The 23,851-nt window shown below is 39.0% G+C and overlaps 1 protein-coding gene across 1 annotated transcript in view; it reads left to right on the forward strand.

Moving 5' to 3' along the window:
- The first annotated feature begins 7,163 nt into the window (after nt 1–7,163).
- The window catches only part of Gucy2c (guanylate cyclase 2C), a 67,660-nt gene continuing 50,972 nt past the window's right edge, over nt 7,164–23,851 (forward strand). Inside the window, exons 1-6 of the mRNA XM_026414174.2 lie at nt 7,164–7,380; nt 15,041–15,153; nt 16,646–16,710; nt 19,687–19,902; nt 20,875–20,996; nt 22,637–22,733. Coding sequence (XP_026269959.1) covers nt 7,164–7,380; nt 15,041–15,153; nt 16,646–16,710; nt 19,687–19,902; nt 20,875–20,996; nt 22,637–22,733 — 830 coding nt within the window. The remainder of the gene's footprint in view (nt 7,381–15,040; nt 15,154–16,645; nt 16,711–19,686; nt 19,903–20,874; nt 20,997–22,636; nt 22,734–23,851) is intronic.

Consider the following 23,851-nt stretch of genomic DNA (forward strand, 5'->3'; position numbering starts at 1 on the left):
ACTTCGGTGTTTTTTTGTTTTTTGTTTTTTTCATGATTTTCCAAGCTCTTATCAGGTTTCTAATAGGTGCTCATTAAATGGTAGATGTTAATTTTTATGGCATTTAAACTTTCTCTCACTTTCACTTCACTGGCCCTTTCATGATTTTTCAAGCTCTTACCTTCAAACCCAGCTGTTTCTATTTTAGTCTAGATATCTTGTTTGTCGGCTACCTCAAATGCAGACCATCATTAAGCAAACGCTTAGCAGAGGAGACAGAGTCGGCCTGATGAAATCATACTCTCTGTCCTCCAATTGGGCCTCCACAATTGCATTCTCTCCTGTCTCAAACCTTCCCTCAGCTTCCACACTGGGTCCTCAGCTCCTTTCATCTTCTCAACAGTCTTCTTCAACAGGCTCTTTACCTGTATGGATTGGAACTTTTTCTCTTTTTTCTGAATACCATTTCTAGGGGCCTTTCCACTAGGGCACAGTGAATTGGAGATGTGTGTCTCCGTTGCTTGAATCTCTTCCTCTGTTTTTAAAGTTAAATTCAGAAGCACCAAACTCAACACTGTTGTGTTATTCCCAACCATCTTTCATCAAGAACACACATGACCTTTTTTTTTTTTTCTCTTCTCTCCATTTCTGTGGGGGTCTTGCAGAATGTCCTAGCAGCATCACATACTCTCTAGCCTGCAATCACACAGCAAAAATACTTGAGAAAACAGACACTGGAAACTTCATGACCGGACTGTCTCCATTTTCTTAAGATGAATACCAAATCTCTGGCATTACTGTCCTCACTCCTGCTAACTCTATAACCCTTAAGGTGCCAAGCAAGGCTGGGTGGCATTCTTAACCACAGTGGGGAAAACCATCCTGTCCTATATGTGACAGAGCCAGTTAAAGGACCTCTTAAACAATGGTATCTATGACTTTGTCAAGCTGTTCTTCCAGTTTTCTCTTGCAGGACTTTTTCTCCCTTGAACTAAGACATGTATCTATGGGTCGAACAAAAGACTGATTTGAATAATATGGCAACTAAACTCTTCGGTTCAGTGTTGAAGTTGATCTTGGGGAGAATTACCTCCAAGATGGCTCTTTAAAGTTGAGTAAGTGGACTTGGTCAAATCCCATCAATTACCTGGCATACGTATCCATGTTCCAACTCCAACAGGGGTCGTGGCTTAGACTTAACCTGAGAAATGTGTTAGAATAGAAATAAAATTCGTTACTTTTTTATTTGTAATACTTTGTTATACACCACAGCAGAATGCATTTCAATTCATTGTTCAAAATAAAAGTTGTTTTTAAAATGAAAAAACTTAGGGTTGACAAATTTAGGTCACCTTTTATATTCATATGCTTAGCAAACAGCCAAAATAGGTTCAAATTCAGCTTGAAGTTTAATGTTTGTTTGCTAAAGATATCAAACTATCTCCTGGAACTCAAAGAAGCCCCTCCTTGTCTCACAACATACCACCTTTTAAATGCTTTACAGACTGTCACATTCCTTGTGACTAAAACACTCAGGGTCACTCCAGGGATGCAGTACCAAGAGACAGAGATACCTTTTTCTTTGGGGTCCTGTGACGGCTCCTCTGACCTTAAAGGGTTCGCAGAAAGAGAGCAAGAGCAAGTGTTGAAGCATTTTATTGAGGAGAAGCCATTCAAATGAGACAACGGGTCAGGTTTCAGGGTGTTGAGTCTAGCTTCATGATGTCTGCTGTCAGCAAGTTGACTGACATCTAGGAAGGCCACACCCAAAGACAGAGCAAGAGAAGGGGACACACAAAGGGAGTTTCCATGGAACTTTTTATCCCAAACAGGGCAAAGGGGTAATATTACAAAGGAATAGGTGAGTGTAATTCAACTCCATGGGTGACACACCTACATCTGATGACACGCCCTCAATTTCCTAGACCAGGACAACAGTCCAGGGCACTATGAAATGTAGTGACCAGTCAAAGCCTCTCGCTTCAGGATGGAAGGCATAAATCATTCAGAGTGGCTCCCCACAGCAGACCTTTCCAACCATCTGCTAGGCATGAGCAATACAAAATCAGCACTTCAGGAAATAGATCACTGTCTTCTTCCCTCTTTCCCAAGCTATCATTTTAACCCACATGATTTTGAGAAGGAATCCTCCAGCCATTCCCAGGGACAAAAATAAGGGTAATACCTGGCTTTTGTGCAGAGATACATTATGAGGATTGAAATATCAGCCCAACTCACCACTCTCTGGCAGCTAGAGAGTAAGGTGCCTCTGTTTCCTTTCACTGTATTAAGTAAAGCAAGAGAAAACAGAGCCATTTCCAGGATCCAGAGAACTTTATTACAGCTGAGATACATCACTACATCTCCAACACAGACCTCCCAGAGGGTGTAAACACAGCCACCTAGACAGAAGAGCAAATCCAAGAGTCAACAGGAAATTTAAAAAACTTTTCAGCTAGCTCTGACACAGCAGAATAAGAAATGGGCTTGGGAAGAAGGGAGGAAAGACATTGCTGGTGCATTAAATTAGAGTTGTTCTCAGGATGGGGGAGGAAGGGAATCCAGGAAGCAGGAACACCAAGGAGAAGAGACAAATCCATCCACCTAAGCACCCGAGAAACTGGTGCTAGATTTAGAGGCTCAGCACTCCTCTAGAACAGCCTTAGTTTGAATACATCCTATTTATTTTTTCTTCATTTTATTTCTTGTGCTTTAGGAGTCTTGTTAAAGAAGTAGGGGCCTAGTCCGACATGATGAAGATTAGGGCCTACTTTTTCTTCTGTTAGGTGCAGGATCTCTGGACTAATTCCTAGGTCCTTGATCCATTTTGAGTTGAGTTTTGTGCATGGTGAGAGATAAGGGTTTAATTTCATTTTGCTGCATATGGATTTTCAGTTTTCCCAGCACCATTGGTTCAACAGGCTATCTTTTCTCCAATGTGTGTTTTTGGCACCTTTTCCAGTATGTGAATTTATGTGGGTTGGTCTCCTTTGTGCCATTAGTCTATGTGTCTATTTTGGTGCCAATACCATGCTGTTGTGTTTTTTTGTTGTTGTTTTTGTTTGTTTTGTTTTGTTTGTTTTTTACTGTTGCTCTGTAGGATAGTTTAAAGTCTGGTATTGTGCTGCTTCCTACTTTACTTTTCTTCCTTTGGCTATTCTGGGTCTCTTATTGTTCTAAATGAATTTCATGAATGCTTTTTCTAGTTCTATGAAGACTGTCATTGGGATTTTAATAGAAATTGTATTAGATCTGTATAGTGCTTTTGGTAGTATGCCATTTTGATAATACTAACTGCCTATCCTGGAGCAGCTTTTCATTTGGTCAATGTTTTGAATTGTTTCTTTTGTTTCAATTTCATTGATTTCAGCTCTGATTTTAATTATTTCTTGTCTTCTACTACTTTTGGTGTTGATTTCTTCTTTTTTCTAGGACTTTGAGTTGTAATGTCAGATTGTTTATTTGTTGACTTTTTATTCTTTTAATGAAAGTCAATGCAAAGAACTTTCCTCTTAGCACTGCCTTCATAGTGTCCCAGAGATTTTGATATGTTGTATCAGTGTTCTCTATTTACCTCTAAGAATTTTTTATCTCCTCCCTGATGTCTTCTGCTATCTGTTGCTCATTCAACATCATATTATTTAGTCTCCAGGTGTTGGAGTACCTTCTATTTTTTTATTCTAACATTGACTTCTAGTTTCATTCCATTATGATCTAATAGAATACAGAGTAGTATCTCTATTTTTTGTAATTGCTGAGAGTTGCTTTGCGGCACAATATATGGTCTATTTTAGAGAAAGATCCATATGCTGCTGAGAAGAAGGTGTATTTGCTTAATGATGGATGAAATACTCCACATATGTCTGTTAAGTCTAAATCATTGATTGTATTATTGAGTTCTATATTTTCTTTGTTTAGTTTTTGTTTGGAAGATCTATCCAGTGGTGAAAGAGGTGTGCTAAAGTCATCCAGTATAATTGTGTTGTGATCTTTTTGCTTCTTGGAATTGAGAATGGTTTGATATACGTAGATGCTCCATTGTTTGGGGCATAGATATAATGATTGTTATGTCTTGTTGATGTATGGTTCCCTTAAGCAGTATTAAATATCCTTCTTTATCTCTTCTGACTAACTTGATTTGAAGTCCACTTTATCTGATATTAGGATGGAAATCCCTGCTTTTTTATATGGCCATGTGAGTGATATGTTTTTTCCCAAGCTTTCACCTTCAACCTTTCACTTTTCCTATGAGATGAGTCTCTTGCAAAGCAGCATATTGTTGAATTTTTTTAATCCAATCTGCCAGTCTATCTTTTAATTAATGAGTTTAGACCATTAACATTCAGGGTTATTATTGAGACATGGTTTATATTCCTGGTCATTTGGGTTTACTTTGGTTTTTAACTTGACTTGTTTTCTCATTTGATTGGATTTTCCTTTAGTGTAGTTCCTCCCTTTGCTTCTTTTCATTGTTGTTTTTCATTTCCTCCTCATGGAAAATTTTCTGAAAATATTCTGTAGTGCAGGCTTTCTCGTATATTCTTTTAATTTTTGTTTACCATGGAAGGTTTTTATTTTGTCATCAAATCTGAAGCTTAATTTTGCTGGATATAAGATTCTTGGTTGGGTTGTAGCTCAGTGGTAGAACAATTGCTTAGCATGTGTGAGGCCCTGGGTTCAATCCTCAGCACCACATAAAGATAAATAAATAAAATAAAGGTGTTGTGTCCATCTACAATTAAGAAAATATATATATTTTTTTAAAAAAGATTCTTGGTTGGCATCCAGTTTTATTCAGAGCTTGGTATACGTTTTTCCGGGATCTCCTGGCTTGATGGCCTGGGTTGAGAAATCTGCTGAGATCTGAATTATTTTCCCCCATATGTAATCTGAAACCTTTCTCTTGCGGCTTTAAAAATTCTATCCTTATTCTGTATACTAGGCCCTTTCATTATAATGTGCCTTGGTGTGGATCTGTTGTAATTTTGTATATTTGATGTCCTGTAAGCCTCTTATATTTGATTTTCCAGTTCATTCTTCATGTTTGAGAAATTTTCTGATATTATTTCATTGAAGAGATTGTGCATTCCTTTGGTTTGTATCTCTGTGTCTTCCTCTATCCTGATAATTCTTAGATTTGGTCTTTTCATATTATCCCATAATTCTTGGAGGTTCTATTCATGGTTTCTCACCATCTTCACTGTGTGAACAACTTTATTTTCAAGATTATATGTTTTGTCTTCATTGCCTGAGGTTCTGTCTTCCAAGTGATCTAGTCTGTTGGTGATGCTTTCAATTGAATTTTTTATTTGATTTATTGTTTCCTTCATTTCAAGGATTTCTGGATATTTATTTTTCAGAGTCTTTATCTCTTTCTTGCAGTAATCTTTTGCTATCTGTATTTCCTCTCGTATCTTTTTGAAGTGATCAATTGTTGCCTCTGTTTGCTCTCTTAATTCATTCTTTGCTCCAGAGATCATTTTAATTATGTACATTCTGAACTCCTTCTCTGACATTTAATCTGCTATGCTGGCAATGGAATCTATTATTGTATCAGCTTGGTTTGTTTGGGGCACTTTCTTCCTTGTTTCTTCATGTTGCCCATGGGTCTTCCTCTCTAGCAGTGTGGATTTGAGGTATTACAGTTTCTACCTTAAAATCTTATAGTGTCCCTGCAGATTACCGATACCTTGCCTGCAAGAATCTGGATGATGATCTTGTAGGTCCTGGCTGTTGTCACTATATGGAACCCAGCAGGGAAAGCCACCCCACGTGTGAGTAGATGGGGCTGCAGCATGGTTGCTCTCCCCCTACTGTGTGGGCCAGGGTCACTCTCCTCCTACCACATGGTGGGCCAGGATCATGGTCACCTGCTTCTCCTCCTTCCTTGTGGCAGATTAGGGTCACGGTCATCTCCAATCTCCATTTAAATCCAGAGCTCAGTAAACAGCTGGTCACCCAGTTGAGACTGTCATGATTGCCCTTGTTCCTCTCTCTCCTTCATGACTTAATCTAGTCAAACATCAAGTTCCATTCCATTTTCTTTTTAGATATTTCTTCAACCCAACTCCACTGCCACAGCCCTCATTTAGAATTCATTTATGCTTTCTTTGTTCCAGAACCTGCTTCTCTCCAGGACATTGCTTCCATGTTGGCCTAAGTGGTCTTTTCAAAATTCACCTGATTCAGTTAATTTCTCAGCTTTTATGATAGAGTCCCAAATCCTTAATAGCTTGTGGGAACCTCTGCAGCCTGGTCTTCTAGCATTCTCTGCTGACTCTTCACTCCCAGCTGCCCGCACCCCAACCATGCTAGACCTCTTTCAGTTATTCAAACATTCCCTGCCCCCTCCTACCTCTATGTCTTTACATAAGCTGTCCCCCTGCCTAGAATGCCCTTCTTATCTCTTCACTCTGCTAATACCTGTTCATCCATCAGTGCTCAACTTTAGAGGACACTGACCCAGAGAAGCTTCCTTGGTTTTCTAGAATAGGTGATGTTAACCTTCTGTGTGCTCCCATAGCACCCTGTACTTTTTTTCACTACTGAATTTAATTATTTATAGTTATTTGTTTAATGTTGTCTCCTTCATTAGAATGCATCTTCCATGAGAATGTTAATGTCTCTACATCTCCTGTGACTGGATATTCAGCACCTTACCAATGCCTGACACATAGTCAAGTCTCAATAAATAGCTTTTGACTAGATAACTGAATCACAGCTCTTCCTGGTTGAGTATTCCTGTTTGATGTACAGCAAAAGCCTAAGAACTAATTGTCCATTGTATCTATGCTTTCTGTAAGTCCTCTGACCTTTATTTTCCATTCCACAAGGATTATTATGTATAATATATGACACTCATCCTCTTCTTTCTCTTCTCAGTGTTGTGTCACAAGTTGATGTATTTTACTGGGTGAGGCCCAGGCAATTTCCCTGTTTATAGCTCTAACCTTTCTGTGTGCAAACATATAGTGAACTTTGGTTCATCTCCTACCATAATGCAGCTGCTAATTGCTGGTAGGCAGGCTGTGTCCCATGGCCCATGTGACCAGTGGGGCATGACCAGAAAGGAGTGTGGAGAGGAGTGGACACAGCAAGTCAGCTAGAGGCTATCCAGCCAGAGTTCCCACGTCCCTGGAAGCCAGAACAAAGCAAGTGAGTGTGGGGAGTACGGATTTTAAGTCATGAAGACACCACTGCTGGGCTTGGCTTTGTGTTCACTGTTGTTCCAGCCTTGGCTGATGTTGTGGGCCTCCCAGTTCAGTCAAAACTGCCATAATGACAGCTATGAGATCAGCGTCCTGATGATGAACAACTCGGCCTTCCCAGAGCCCCTGGATAAGTTGAGAGAAGCTGTGAATGAGGGATTGGACATAGTGAGAATGCGTCTGCACGAAGCTGGTAAGAACAGGCTAATAGAATCCTCCTCTGCTACCACCTCTGGCTAAGCATGGACCTTCTGTACTTTGCCTGATCGCTCGACCTTCCCCAAGGTCCATCTCTAAACCCCTTTCTGTTTCCAGGCAGTAGATCTTCAGTGGGGAGAATTTGAACCTGACCATGTTGTGCTCACTTACCATGCACCTTTTCTGGGGATAGCTTCAAGCCAGGAAAATGTAAAGTGTTCACAGCAGTAAAAAAAAAACCCGTTAAAACTGGGTTTATTGCCCAGTTCAGGGAGGCATTGTGCTTTCTTCTATAGCAGCTCAAGAGCAGCTCAATCTCAAGTCCTGGGTAATATTTATCCCTTAGAATAAATATTACCCACAGGGTTACCAGTCAAGAAGATGAAATAAGGGAGTAAAATTCATTCAGGCACCAAATCTATCTCTATCCAGAGAATGATATATTATTCTCTGAACTTGTGGATTCTTTACATCACCCCTGGCTGCAATTATCATATGTAGTAGGCAGAATAAACTGGTAATCAAATTCATTATTACAGTTCCTCACTGTATCTTTTAATTATAAACATAAACTTTATTACATAAAATATGTAAAATATAAAATAAATTGTTCAGGAAAATTTCTGTTCACTGGAAGTTTTCAGTCTATTTTCACATGCCTCTTTTAAGAATGTGGTTGGTGATCCATATGCCATAGAAACAATTCTGCATACTTCTGTGTCACTTCACATTATTCCATAAGTGACAATTTTCCTATTGCTGTGTGTTCTTCCTAGTTATCATGTGAACACATACACAATATCCCTTAGAATAAATATTACCCAAGTTTTCTGAAATTTTCCTATGGTAGAATATTTTATTCTATTTAATTTCTTGTGATTGTTTTTATAATACTACAATAAATGTTTTCTTGTATATAGTTTTTCCTCTACTCCCTGAGACTAGGTTAACAGAAGTAGAATCAATGAGTTGATGAGAATTTGATACATATTAATAGTTATCCGTTTTAAGAACGATACATCTTGATCTTCTCTACTTAAAATCCTATGGGAAAAATCTTATGGAAATTAGAGCAACAGTTCAGATATGTATAACTTACTTCTGTGTATTTACAATATTTCTCAATTCTTTCTGAAACTATATTCAGATGTAAACGAATGGATTTGATCTAGAGCTACACTGGAATTTAGAAGTTATTTAATAAAATCCCCTTTTTTACTGAGACAGTGTGAGATAGTGAAAAGAACACTGGATTTGAAGTCTGAGAATCTGAATTGAGGTCTCTGCCCACAACTCTTCTGTTTTTCTGAGACCCTGGTTGAGTGAGGTCCCTCAGACTCTCTGAGCCCTGGTTTCCTTGTTCATTATGTACTGGTCATGTGTTACATAAGTTCTAAGTACTTTCATTACATAATTTCTTTAATTGCCACAGCTCTGTGGGGTTGTATAATTGACACTGGTTTTAGAGCAGAAGTCATAACTTTGTTAAGGCCCTACAGGTTGTCTGTTTCAAGTGGATCCAGATCCATTTCTGTCTGGTTCTGATGAGTGTATCATATTGCTACTGTAAGATCTTTGCACAGGATGAACTAAGATCTTTATTAGAAGCGGAGACTTGGAATCTGACAGATCTTGGTTCATATTCTTGACCAACCACTTACAGCCAATATAACCTCAAGTAAATTACTTACATTTTCTGAACTTCAGTTTCCTTATCCCTAAAATCAGAATAAGTGGTAGTTACAGTTTATGGGTAGAGTGTGGACTCGCTGAGGAAATGCATGTAAGTCCCTTTATTGGGTAAATACTCAATAAACGGCAGTTGTTGTTGCTGTTGCTGGGCCGTTATTTCTATTTGGAGAAAAACATGCCTGGCATATAAAATAAATAGTGCAGGGTACAGGTTAAAACCTTGATCTCCAAATTCATACAGCCTGGATTTGAATTCCTGCTCCACCATTTACTACTTGAATCGGAGTGGATGAATTATTATTTTGAAACTTCACTCATCTGATTGGTAATATAGAGGTACTAATGGTGAGATTGTTGAATGGATTAAGTAAGTGGAGAGTTCTATAGAACTCTCACTCAGATTGTCCCCCCCCTTCAATAATGCATTTTGTTGGATAGATATTCATGAAAAGTAAACAAAAGAGAAGCAGGTTTTAGAGAGAAGATAGTTCATGTTCTACATATACTGAGCATTGCTATTTGGAAAAAAATTTTAAAACAATATATCTGAGAGTTAAATAAAATAAAATTAAGAGTTTAAAGTTCATACTTGTTTGTTGTTTGAAAAATGTTCAGTCTTTTTTTTTTGAGAAATCATGTGGAGAGATAAAATAGGCAAAGATAGCATATTATAGTATATTCCACTGGAGTGAATCTAAAATGTTAAAACATTCTGGTCTTAAGACCTTTTATACTCTTAAAAAGAATCAAGGGAAAAATTGATGGTCTTGAAGAGTTTTGTTTATTGTGGTTTATTTGTTTATCGATATTTATTAGATTGGAAATTAAAGCTGAGAAATGTTTAAAACATTTGCTTATAAATTCACTAAAAATAACAAACATTTTATCTGTTAATGTTTCTAAGAAAAAAAATCTATATTTCTCAAGCCAAAACAAAGCAAGTGCCAAGAGTGGTACTGATTCGCATATTGAGAATGTCTTTAATATTCAATTTAATGAAAGAGCTAAATTCTCATACTGGCTCTATATTCAGTCTGTTACAATATAACATATATCATGTACCTCCAGAAAATTCCATGATATGCTCATGAAAGAGAGTAGAAAAAGCAAAGAATATCTTAGTGCAATTATGAAATAGCTTTGACTTCATGGACCTCCTGAAAGGGACTCAGGATAAATTCTAGAATCAGACTGCCCTAGGCTCACATCCCAGTTCCACTACTTACTAGCTCTGTAATGTTAAGGAAATCAACTTTCTCTATGACATCATTCTCTCATTTAAAAATTAGGGCAAATATTAGTTCTCTTGCAGTTTTCAGAAAAGAATTAAGTAAAATGATGCATGTAAAAATTCATATCCCAATGCCAGGCATATTGCGACAGAGATGCTTCAGTCTATTATAACAACACGTGGAAGAGGAACTGGGGCCCCTGTGGTGAAGTCACTTGTCCAAGGTCACACTCAACTCACCATGGTTCCTTTTTCCCAAGCTCTGTTCAGGGTTTAACACTTGGGTTTTATTGTGCCACTCATGAACTACCTGGAGCCTACGATTTTTAAATGGGTCATTTTCAATGTACCTCATGGAGGTAGGAGAGAGCAGAAGTCTCATAGAGACAGGAGAAGTCAAGGGAGGAGTTAGCTTTCACATTAATAGGGGTGAGTACTACCATCTTTCTGAAGCCCAGGTTCTATCAGGCTCCTGCACACTGCCTCCTGGTCAGCCTGATGACTCCTGCTGTTTCCCAAGACCTTCTCCTGCCCTCTTTTCTACCATTCCTCGCCTGCACCCCAGCCTCCTGTTCTCCTGGCTTCAACGCCCTGTATTCTCCCTATTGTGAGAATTATCTCGAATAAACATTATAAAATGCTTAGTCCTGTGGTTGGTTCATGGCCATACTCAAGTGTTAATTATTACTAAACCCATCACTAACCTCACCTCTTCCACTGATTTTCTCTGACAAGTCTAATCTTATTAACCTCTTATCCTAGCAAAGTCCTAGCAAAGAACTGACACCTCTTATTTGGACCTCTTACTGAACAAAGTACCAGTGTATGCATTCTTGAATTAACCAAAAATAAAAGAAAGTGCTCCCTAGTTGGTAGGATTGTCATTTCCCATAATCATATTTCTTAGGTGGCTGTAGGAATGTGTGCAAAGATACTTCCATCACGAGGAATAACAGGTCTCTACTTTTAAAAGCATTATTTGGATATTCAGGAGAACTTCTATTATAGATATTCTTTACACTTTTAGAGGTATTATTTAAAAATTATCCCACTGGACAATTTAGGTACAGACCTCTCTTTACATATGAGGATATCATGTCAGGGAAATTAAAATAGCCTCTAAAAAGAACACATAGAAAGTCACTCACAATGACAGACTAACGACTGAGTTTTCCAGTCTCTGGGTAGTCTTGGCAAATTAAGAATGTCTCTGGCTTAGCAATCAGACATTTGTCCAGATTATTTTTCTACTGAAAGGACACAATAGCATAAGAGACAGAGCTTGATATGTTCTGCTACCTCATTTTTATCTTTCAAAATGTGGTGCCTAGAATACCCAGGAATATTGTCATCAGTGTAAACAACAACAACAACAACAACAAAAACGGTGTTGGCCCCATAATGAAAGCACAAATAACCAGGATGGGAGCAGACTTCATGGATCAGCTATGCCTTTTATTCATCAAAAGATTTGGGCATCAGAGGGGCTCATTTTCTGGGCAGAAAATGGCCCCTTGTTACAGAAGGGGTTTGGGTTTTTATAGGGGACACTGAGAGATGACTTAATCTTTTTAACAGAATGAGTCAGTTTGGGCATTCAAGAAACATGTTGTGAGAACCTGAAACTTGTTATTACTGGGTATTGTTTTTGCTGGACAAGGATGGAGGGTTCAGCATTCAGTGCTTATCTCTTTCCCTCCAGGGTCTATTGTACTGTCACTGGGAAAGGATTTATTGGGAAAGGATCAATCCTTGTCCTCTTTCCAGGGACTGCCATTTTAGGATGGATGGATATCTCTTTCCCAGAGATTGTCTTGTCACTGGGAAAGGATTTATTGGGAAAGAATCAATGCTTCACTTTCTTCCCAGGGATTATCATTTCCTTGTCTTGGGGGTTGTCATTTCCCATATCCTTCAATCAATGCCTTAGCCTTCACCTAAAGCTATTATCCAAAGATCTCAGGCCAGAATGAGAACCCTTCACTCTGTCTTTGGGAGTGGACCACACAGGAAATGCTTAACATCGGGAGTGGTAACTCTTCAGTAAGACTAGATGCTCCTATGACCAAGCAGATATTTCAAAGAGAAACTTGTTTTGAATTCTTATATTTCTAAGAGAGAAATTTTTAATTACAGTGAAATCCAATCAAAACTCTTACACCATTTAGAATACTAATGGTGATATTAACCTGGCAAAAATTACTCTCTCATGCATGAGTTTGGATCTGAGATATCAAAAATGCACAATGGGTTAGGGATGAGATAATCATGACTTCAGATCCCATCATCTATTACATGGGACAACCCCATTGAAAAAAAAATTTTTTTTTTTTTGGTACCAGGAATTGAACCCAGGGGGGCTTAACCATTGAGCAACATTCCCAGCCCTTTTTTAAAATATTTTATTTAGAGAAAAGGTCTTGCTGAGTTGCTTAGGGTCTCGCTAAATTGCTGAGGCTGGCTTTGAACTCAACAGTCCTCCTATCTCAGCCTCCTGAGCCATTGGGATTACAGGTATGCGCCACAGCTCCTAGCCCAGTGAAACTTTTGTCTCAAGCTGTTTTCTAGAAATCTAAGACATCCCTTTTGTGCTAAAATTATAAATCTGAGAGACACAGGTGACAGTTTTTATCAGTAAGTATAACTGCTCTGATACTTATCCCTCACTGGTATATTCAACTGCTCACTTAAGTCTGTTAGGAAGTCTAATCTGCATCCCACAACTGACATGTCCACCTGAACTCTGATTCCTCCCTGGAATACACAAACTTGCTCCTCCCACATTCTTTCTTACTTCGGTCAATAGCAATTCCCTTTACCCGGTGCTTAGGTAAAAAATATCGACGTTATCCTGAGTCCTCATTTTCTCATGCTTTTTATCCCATCTGTCAGCAATTTCTTGCCAGCCCTTCCTCCAAGATTCATTTGAGACGATCATGCTAAGTGAAATAAGCCAGTCCCAAGAAACCAAAGGCTGAATAGTCTCTCTGATATGCGGATGCTAACTCATAATAAGGGGGTAGAGGATTGGCGAAGAATAGAAGTATTTTGGATTAGACAAAGGGGAATGAAGGGAAGGGAGGGGGTGGGAATAGGAAAGACAGTAGAATGAATCAAACATTACTTTCCTATGTTCATATATGAATGCATGACCAATGTAATTTCATATCATGTACAACCAGAAGAATGGGAAGTTATACTCCATATATGTATGTGAAAATATATTCTTCTGACATGTGTAACTAATAAGAACAACAACAACAAAAAAAATTCAACAATTTTCCTCTACTTTTGCTACTAGTACTTTAGTTCAAGCTAACCTAGGTGAATCATAGACTCCTAACTAACCTCTCTGCTTTTTTTTTGTCCTCTATGATCTATTCTCCATATAAGATTCCAGAGAAATATTCTTTAAATGATGGCCAGACAATATCATTTCTCTGCTTAACCCTCCACCCCGACCCCAGACATCCCATCCCAGAATAAATTGAAAGTCTTTACTAAAGCCTACAAGGTCCTGAGTGATATGTGCTCCCTCGACCTTTTCTCTTGCCATTCTGCTCCTTACTAGCTCTGCCATAACTGCAGGGGCTTCCTTACTGCTTCTAAAACCATCCTGCCCAAGACTTTTGCCCTTGCTTTATCTCCAACAGGAAACCTGTGTCTGCATGCCTCGCTTTTTTGTGGCACTCAGATTCTGGCTCCCCCTAGGGGTTTCCACAGCCACTCTATGAGAAATAGCACAATTCTGGGTGATTCCCCCAAAGAAAATGTAAGCTTCATGAAAGCAGGGACTTATTTTGATCAATGCTATCTCCTGAGCACAAACAAGAGTGCCTGGCACATAGCAGAAACTTAACAAGTATTTGTTGGCTGAATGAACAAAGACCGAAGACCAAGGAAGGTTGTAACTGTGTATGCATTTAGCAGCAAACAGAACCAGCATCTTGGGAATGAGCAGGACATCATAGCATCTGTTTCTGCTTTCCCCACACTGTCCGACTCTGTGTAAGAAATTTGCTGAACCTGGAGTTGGGAAAAGATGACAAGAACATCAGACATACGAAAATGTCATTTTCTCCCATTGTCCCAGATGTGGAACACTTATAAAAACTTAAATATAGGAATAGGGATGTGGCTCCATGGCTAAGCACCCCTGGGTTCAATCCTTGGTGCCAATAATAAAAAAAAAAAAACTTAAATATAGCATAAAATATATAATGCAATTATATTTTATGTAACCAAATTATATAAGAATATAATCATAATCTTTGTAATATTAACTATATAATTATTATTAACTCAAATTAATTGATATAATAATATATAAGTCCCAGACTATGGTTTCCAACCTGTTTTAATGCACCTGTGTCAGTTTCATTGAAATAGTCACAGAATTGAAAACTCGGGACTTAATGATGAGGGCTGCACAATTCCATTTATTTACTAAAGATCATGGCATTTTACTCTTATAATGTATGGCTTTTATACTGTGGAGAGAGGGAAATGAACAGAAAGAAACTTACAGAAAGATAGGGTAGGGGAGGGGGGAATGACTGAAGAATAGAATTAAAAACTCAGAATTCAAATATTTCCAGGCCTGGAAATGGATCTTCCTTTTTTTCCTCAGAATCAGTAAAAAGAGATAAATCTAGAGTTGGTATAAATTACAAAAACAAACAAACAAACAAAAAAACCTAGTTTTCTCTTTTCCCTCCCTTCTGGATAACAGGCTTAAATGTGACTGTGAATGCTACCTTTATATATTCCGATGGTCTGATTCACAAGTCAGGCGACTGCCGGAGCAGCACCTGCGAAGGCTTGGATCTCCTCAGGGAAATTACAGTAAGTGTTTTCTTCTGTAGATGTAGCTTTCACCCCACCCCACCCCCTTGGCTTGGGATGGTCACAGTGCGAAACCTGTGCACGTGTCCATGAAGCATCTCCCCATCCTTTGCAGCCAAGCAGTGGACTGCTTTGGAGGCCGGGTTTCTGGCCTGTGTCCTATGGATTCTCCAAATGCCCTCCAGGAATCCAGAAATGTGGGGAGAAACATAGCTACGTACTATCTGCACACTTTCAGGAATATAGAGAGGAATTATTTTGTTTTCAACTGATGATAAACTTTTTTAAAAATGTACATGTTGATGTGAACCTGGTTTGCCTTTGTTTCCCTCAAGAAATATCTGAGGAGCCATATCTAAAAACACATTATCGGACATAACTTTCCTATGTTCATATGTAAATACGCCACCAGTGAAACTCTACATCATGTTCCCACAGGATGGGATCCTAATTAGAATAAGTTACACTCCATGAATATATAATGTGTTAAAATACACAGATAATATGTCTATCTAAAAAGAACAATTAAAAAAACACACACACACATTTCCCAGCCCCACATGAGAAATCTGTTTCAAGCCATTGCCACATATCAGGTCGCAGGCCGGTTGCTTGAGGGTTGAATCTGAAACCTGACTTCAAGTGGTAATGGTAATATCTAAGAATAGAAATGGGAAGGGGAAGGTTCTTGCCCAGTTCCTCCTCCCAATTCCAATCTAAGGCAAACTTTAAGGAGCTGAAGAATAGCACAAACTCTTTAGTGACACATAGGTGTTCAAGATGCCCAACTGCTAGAAAGTAGGGAAATGACATTTAAGAACGTGGGGAGTAGAGCCATGACTCTAGAACTTTAATCAGTCACCTCACATTGACCAGAGAGGTGGCACTCAAGTCAGGACGCTTGGCTGGGTCTGTCTTGGGAGGGCGCAAGGTGGCCCAGGGTAGTTTGGTAAACTCTCCTTCCCAGTTGCAGAGAAGTATGCGATTCTTCCCTCTTCTCTATGGAGGCCTGGTTCTCCAAACCGGGAATGGGATGTTCCCAACCAGGTTCCCTTGGAGAAATAGTAGAAGATAAGTTTGATAATTGCTCGATTGATCACATGGCATGTGATTCACAGGAGCCCTTCTTTGTAGTTCTCCCTGAAACTAAAACTTGTCCTCTCACTCCCAAATCTTCCGTATCCCCAATCTGTCCTGACAGCCCCTCCTTCATCTCTTCCCATACCCCCACCCCCACCAATAAGAGATCCACCTCACCTTGGTGGGATAACATTCCCCTCTACCCACAGCATCTCCTCTCCCTCATACCTCCCTACCCTTAAGTTGTCCCTGGCCTGGCCCAAGCACAATATGCAACTCCTTTCTGCTGTGCATTCAAACTCTTGACAGGCTACGTCCCAACTTTCCAGGAGCCTTTCCGTTGCCACATCTTTTCTATTCATTTGTTAATGTATTTCTTTTTAGTCATTAGTGGTATTCTTGTCTCCTACAGAGGAAAGGTCAGCTGGGCTGTGCTCTCATGGGACCCTCATGCACATACTCCACCTTCCAGATGTAGTAAGTAGTTTGGTTTGCTGTTGTTTTTTTGTTTTTGTTTTTATCATTGTGAACTGAAGTCAGAACATGCTATTGCAAGTTAAATGATTTAATAACCAATAGTGTAGTCAAGACAGTACAATGAAGGGCTTTGGGACCCTAATATTTTGTCACTTCTCTATACTTGCTATTTCCTTCCCCAGGTAGCTCTACTTTTGCTCAGTGGGGTGACCACAGTCGCTGTTCAGTTTGAGTCACTAACGTAGGAGCATAAGAGGCAACACATGATGAGTAGAAAATCAGGGACCTAGCAAAAAACAGGGACATCAGACCTCGGAGAGCCTGAGGAGTTTAATAAAGATAATATTCACAAAAGCATGGGCAGGGGGGGAAATAAAAAGGGCAGTGCTACACCCACGGGTATTAGTGGGGCTCTGTTTTATATGCAGGTTTATAAAAGTGTATAAATAGCAAGATACTTATTTTATAGACTTATTTGAAAATGAAAAAATAGCATACTTAAGTGTTTTCATACTACACATGTCGTCTTAGAAAAAAAGCCTATAATATATTCCAGAATGAAAAAATTTATCTGGCTTTAGGAAAATTGCCCCCATCCCTTTCATTAATTTTGTTCAGTGTAATTCACATCACCACAAAATGCTTTTGTTCTGTCCGATCACACCTTCTTCAATCAAAATCCTTCACATGTACATTTCTCTCTTTCTTTCTTCCTTTCTTTCTTCTTTTGGTACTGGGGATTGAACCCAAGGGTACTCAACCACTGAGCCATATCCCCACCCCCTTTTTAATATTTTATTAGAGACAGGGTCTCACTGAGTTGCCAAGTGCCTTGCTAAATTGCTGAGGCTGGCTTTGAACTTCCAATGCTCCTGCCTCAGCCTCCTGAGCTGCTGGGATTACAGGCATGCAGCCCTGCACCCGGCTCTCCTGTGCACTTCTTTCACCTGTTTAGTGTTCTCCTGAATCAAGGACCACCCTTTGTCTGCACAAAGAAAACTGTGCTAAGGGACACCATGCAATAGTTTTGGAGGGTAAGCATTAGACTTCCAAAATTTCTATTGGTAAGTCTGCTTATGATACCTTCGCCCAGCAGTAAAACAGACCCAGATCCAGGCCACCAGACACCATAGATACACCACGGGAGCACTTTCTGATTCCATCCTCCATACCAAAATTCAGATATTTTCACACTCTTCCTACTCCTTGTGCTCATTCCCACTATTTGTCTTATCTGATCTCTTATAATGTTGCTACTGACAAGGAAAGAGGGACCAGAAAAACTGATTTTCCACTTGTGAGAACCTTCTGTATGCAATGAAGCATTTTATTTTTGTTAGTGAAGAGAATATTAAGTAAAACACACCCCCTTTACAGCCAAGTAGAGAAGGTGACAGGGACACTGGTGACTAATACAAGTGAGACAGTTTCCATCAGAGAAGAGCAAACAAGAAGGTGCAGAATACATGGAAGAAAATGGTCACCTCTGGTTCAGGAGGTTAAGCTTCAAAAAGGGAAAGACCTCGTGAAGGAAATGGAATCTGAGTTTTGTGTTGAAGAACGGTACCGATTTTTAATGGGCAAAGATCAGGGAGTAATCTTCCCATCCAGGCAGATGTAAAAGCAGGTAAAGAGGGCAGTGATGAAAGTCTGTGAAAGTGTTTATTAATTGGGGTTCAGGAACTGTATGGAAGAATAACAAAGACTAGAAACATTAAGTTGGACCACAGTTAGAAGTCTGTGTGAGGGCAGTCCAGGTGAAAGAAGTTGTATCTGTTGAGATTTGCATAGAAATCTCCAGAGTTTTGAGCATGGGAGAGCATGAACAGAACCTCAACTTTGAAAGGAATAAGTGATGACCACATATAGGTGAGACAGGGCAGAGACTGGTGACAGGAAAGTCCACAGGGAGAAGAAGGGCCTGAGTTAGCAAAAGCCAGCAGGCAAGAAACGGAGGACAGCTTTAAAGATAGTTGAAGGTAGAATCAGTCATACTCCATAAATGACTGGATATTGAAGTGGGGCATGGAATAGACTTTGAGATCTCAAAACACTGAAAGAAATGGGGGAAAAAATCAAGGTAAGGTATTTTGGAGGAGTTAAAATAAAAGATAAATTCGACCATGAACATGGTGAGTTTGAGATGCAAGCAGGATACCCAATAATCCTTCCAACCAGCATGGAGGATGGAAAGGGATGTTGCTTTCCTTCCATCATTAAATACGTACCGAGCACTGACCTGTGAGCCCAGCAGACTGAGGTGAGCTGTCAGGCAAGGCTGCTGCCTTCAGGGAACTGGCGGTCCAGCGGGGATGACAAATAGTCAACATATACCCTCTGAAATCATTACCTGTCCTTAGCTATCAGTGAAAGTTTTCCTCTTAAAGAGATATCTTAATTAGGTCCCCAGGGGTGAATAAAAGTTCTCCAGGAAAAGAGGCAGGGAGCATTATCCTGGCATCTGTCTTGATGGAGAATGGAGCTTGATATGTTTAAAGAATTACAAGAAGGGTTCCTTGTGCTAAGCAAGGAAGGAAAAGTCGTTTGTTACCATCCATTTCAAAAGTGGTCCCTAGTAGAGCTGGAAAGAAGGGAATATATGGAGGGAAATGTGAAAAAGCATCTTTCTGGCTTTAAAATAATTATGATGAACTTGGTAGCCCAAATCTCTATTTCTCAGTCCTATTCCCTTCCCAGCCCAGAAAGCATGATAACTCATTTAGGAATAAATCAAAGTAACCAATCTGCATAATGCTGAAACCATCCACAGTGTGCTGGGAACATAGCATATGGCCAATACATGTTTTTAAATTCACCTGTGCTGGAGGGATATCTATATACATGAGAACCTTGCTCCAATGACCCTAGTTGATTTGTGCTATTTATATGCACATGCTAGAAAAGGTGAAAGAGGGATCTTATCTGTGCTACTTAAGTTCACCTTAACATTGGTTTATTTCTCACCTCTCGGCATAGCCTTGACACCCAGTTGAACTACCCCATGATTTCAGCTGGAAGTTTTGGATTGTCGTGTGACTATAAAGAAACCTTAACCAGGCTGATGTCTCCAGCTAGGAAACTGATGTACTTCTTGGTTGACTTTTGGAAGATCAATGATCTGCCATTCAAACCTTTTTCCTGGAACACTTCATATGTTTATAAGGATGGTAATGAGACTGAGGACTGTTTCTGGTAAGGAGGATCATTAACATTGTGGGGCACTTACCATAAAGTAAGCCATAAACTCATAGCAGATATCTGGTTATTATCAGATGTGCCTTTCATCTATAGAGCAGTGTAATGGACACACACACACACACACACACACAGAGAGAGAGAGAGAGAGAGAGAGAGAGAGAGAGAGAGAGAGAGAGAGAGAGACATATAAAAGCAAAGGTGTCAAAGCAAATAAAGTATCATAAAATAATCAGCATAAATCATTCATGACATACCTTCTAGTTTTGAAAGTATGTTCACATTAGTTTTATTGATTCTCCACAGTAAGTTCTCTGAAGAAAAAAAAATAACTGGTACTATAAGACCAGAGAAAGTGTGTTCTGCCCATGCTACATGTACTTATCAACTGTAGCAAAAGTGGCAGAGAGATTCTTTTGGTTGGGTTACTGGCGGTGCTTCCAGAATGCTGCGTAGTTCTGCAGTCTCTGTCCCCCTAGGTTTGCAGAAGTATAAGATTGGATACCACAGGGATGCACCTCTGGGAAAATATAGGAATCAGCTCTAAGACCTCACCCTAGAAACTTTGGGGTGAATGGAGAACACCAAAAAAAAACCATTTCACATAGGAGCAGAAATTATTTTTATCAACTCTGAGTTTTTGGACTGTACATTCAATGGCTTCTGGTTCATAGAGCAGAGTAAACCCTCCCTTCTATAAGTAGCAGGAAGCAAGTAGAAGGGACCAATCAAATGCCTATTATTTCTATATATGCATGAAGATCCCCTAAAACTTCCTCTATACGTTCACTAAGTTAGCTGTCCACAATTTAAATCAGTGGTATAATGGTGTGTACTACCTATTGTGTTAATAGCAGAAATTAATTTTAAATAAAGTCCCAGGACAGATTTGCAAATGACAAGTGAAAGTCATGGGAAGGCCATGAGGGAAACAAAATTGTCTTCTTACTTTCTCCTTTTCCTGTTCAGGTACCTTAATGCTCTAGAGGCTGGAGTTTCCTATTTTTCTCAGGTACTCAGCTTCAAGGATACCTTGAGACGAGATGACCAGTTTCGGGATATCATAGTGAATCATAACAGGAAAAGCAATGGTAAAAATATAGGAAAACAATCTTTTTGCAAGACCTTTCCTCATGACTACCACCTCCTTCAGAGTCATTCTGACAAACTTACGACTGAATAGTTATCGTCATTACCTGTATATATTCTGTATATTTAGGAGATCTATAGATCTATAATTGCTTGAAACTTTATTATTTTGTTTCCTTCATTGATTAGTTAATTAGTTACTTCATTGTTTCACTTTTACTGTATCTTTTGTCCTCTGAAAGAAAAACACAAAAGTAGGATTGAATAAATATATTCACATAATGAATATAGATAATTATGCTAACATCCAGCTTTTAGAAACTAAAATGATATCAAAAGCTATCATTGGTAAACTGCTAAGTGCACTTTAATCCAACATATTATTAGATTTGTGACTAATCCTCACATGTTCTGAACCCTGATCCTCCTGCTAACCAAGAAGATAAGTTTATTGATATACAGGCTCAGGAAAAATTACAAGGCAGCAAAGACCATCTCACATTCCTAATCTATATCTCACCTGCCCCATGAGTTAGAAGCCAAGTGTGAAAAACTAATGGAATAAAATCAACCTCATAAATCATTAGGTGATTTATTGCACTTTCCATAAAATTCTTTTTATAAACCAGAACATATCAGGAACAAAGGAATCAATTGTGAGAATTTCCTTGAAGAAAAGATGCTTTCTTGGCAGATTCTCTGAAATCACTCAAATAAACTGTTGTGATTAAGAATTTGCTATATTAAAACCTACCAGTTGCAAAACATTAACCAAGATCTGAGGATAAAAGAAGTATAACATTATTCATGCCCTTAAATTCTTTACAATTCAACTGGACAAAAATGGCAAATAAAAAATGTTTAACGAAGCTCCCCCAACTCCTCTTTCTCACAAAACCGTGCATTTAGGAAATAGTTAGCTATGGTTTTTGGTAGAGCTTCCGATTGGATTCTGTCACTCAAATTTCTAAGACTGAGTTCCAAGTTAAAAAGCTACAGGCAAAGCCCAAGGAAAGTTGCTCAGAAGGACTTTATAAATTCTTTTCACATTCACTTTTACTGTATCTTTTCAATCATTTTCGAAATGGTAGGGTGCACTTCACTTCTCTGCAAATGACTTCTATAATGACTCCACCTCAGTGTAATGGAATAAGCATTCACAACTTGAGTTCTGCTCAGAGCTGTCTCAGTCGTCTCAGTCATCTACCAATCAAAGGACCCCTTTGGCTTTTGGCGTCAGTCTCCCTAAATCTATGAAATTAAGCGAACAGACCAAAAGATTTTTTTTAAAGAGAGAGAGAGAATTTTTTTTAATATTTATTTTTAGTTTTCGATGGACACATCATCTTTATTTTTATATGGTGCTGAGGATCGAACCCAGCGCCTCGCGCATGCCAGGCGAGCGCTTTACCGCTTGAGCCACATCCCCAACCCAAGACCAAAAGATTTTTAAAGATTCCATGCAGTCCTATTCTGAATTCATAACCATAAATGAAAAAGGGAATGAGATTTAGGGATTTGGTATTAATTTAAAAAAATATAATATGGACCTATTGTATTCAAATCCAGAAAACTGGTTTTTCTCCCAATCTTGTGTAGACAACCGTTGATTTCTCTCCTTGTTTTGCTTTCTCTCCTCCAGTAATTGTTATGTGTGGTACACCAGAAACTTTCAACAGCCTGAAGGGTGACCAGGAAGTGGCTGAAGACACTGTCATTATCTTAGTGGATCTATTCAAGTAGGTATCATACCTGGAGGGACTGTCCGCCTTTCAGAAAGGGAGTATTCCAGGGGCTTCCAACAGATACTTGGTCTTTGCACAGCCTCTTAAAGGGTTCAGTTTGACAGTAGTGTTTGAATTAAAGTTTCTTTCTCACCCTCATTCTCATATAATCAATTGTGAGCTTCGCAGGGATAGAGTCCTTTGGCACCTTCATCATTGCTGAATGCAAAATTTTATTAAAGGTCCATTAAATCCACGTTCATTCATCCATGAGACCTACTCATCAAGCTAGGATCCTGATTCCCACGCTGATTTTAAGGTCTTTGTCTAGGAAAAGATAACTCAATCAACCATTCAACCATTCAATAATATTATTCCTGTGAATATGGGCCTCATTTTGTTTTCTTCAGTTGCAAATGGCATTTGACCCCCTTTTACTTTTCTCTCTGGCCTCTTTGTTGAGAGTAAAGCTTTAGCTATGTAGGTTTGATTTGTAAAATTATTCCTTGCTTTCTAAGACCTAATCACTTGGTGGTAATATTTTCTTTGCACTTCTTTGGGACTATAGTATCTCAATAAGACATTAGAGTCCATTATATCAAGTTGACTGTTGTCCATATTAGCCCAGATGAGTCCTAGTTTACTCCTGTTGTCCTAGTATCCTATATGGTTGGAGCATTTGTCTGAGGAAAAGGGCTTCCACTTGGACACTAAATCATGGTCTCCTTATTATAATGCAGAACACATTGGACTTAGTCATTGTACCTTAATGTGATTAAATTTGTTGGATGCTTTCTATTCTCAGTCCCAGAGATGTGCAGAAGAAAAGATTGCCACCAAGTGACTTCTCTGCACTTTTTCTGCACTATGAATTCTGCAGAGTAGAAACCATCTTTTATCACAGCCTGTACATATTTTTAGCACTCATCTGTTAATATGTCTGGAGACTCACTAACAAGTGCCAAGGTAATATGAGTTATTCTAAGCATAAAGGAGGTGTTGCTGGTGTGCCGTGCCTGTGCCCCTTGTCCCATGAGTTGAATCATGTGACTACTTATCTGACTGGACCATTAATCATTACCTGTCTGCATTCAGACCTGAGGTGATTGCTGCTCTCCATCTCCCGGATATTA

This window comes from Urocitellus parryii, chromosome 5, assembly GCF_045843805.1.
Source record: "Urocitellus parryii isolate mUroPar1 chromosome 5, mUroPar1.hap1, whole genome shotgun sequence".
NCBI lineage: Eukaryota > Metazoa > Chordata > Mammalia > Rodentia > Sciuridae > Urocitellus > Urocitellus parryii.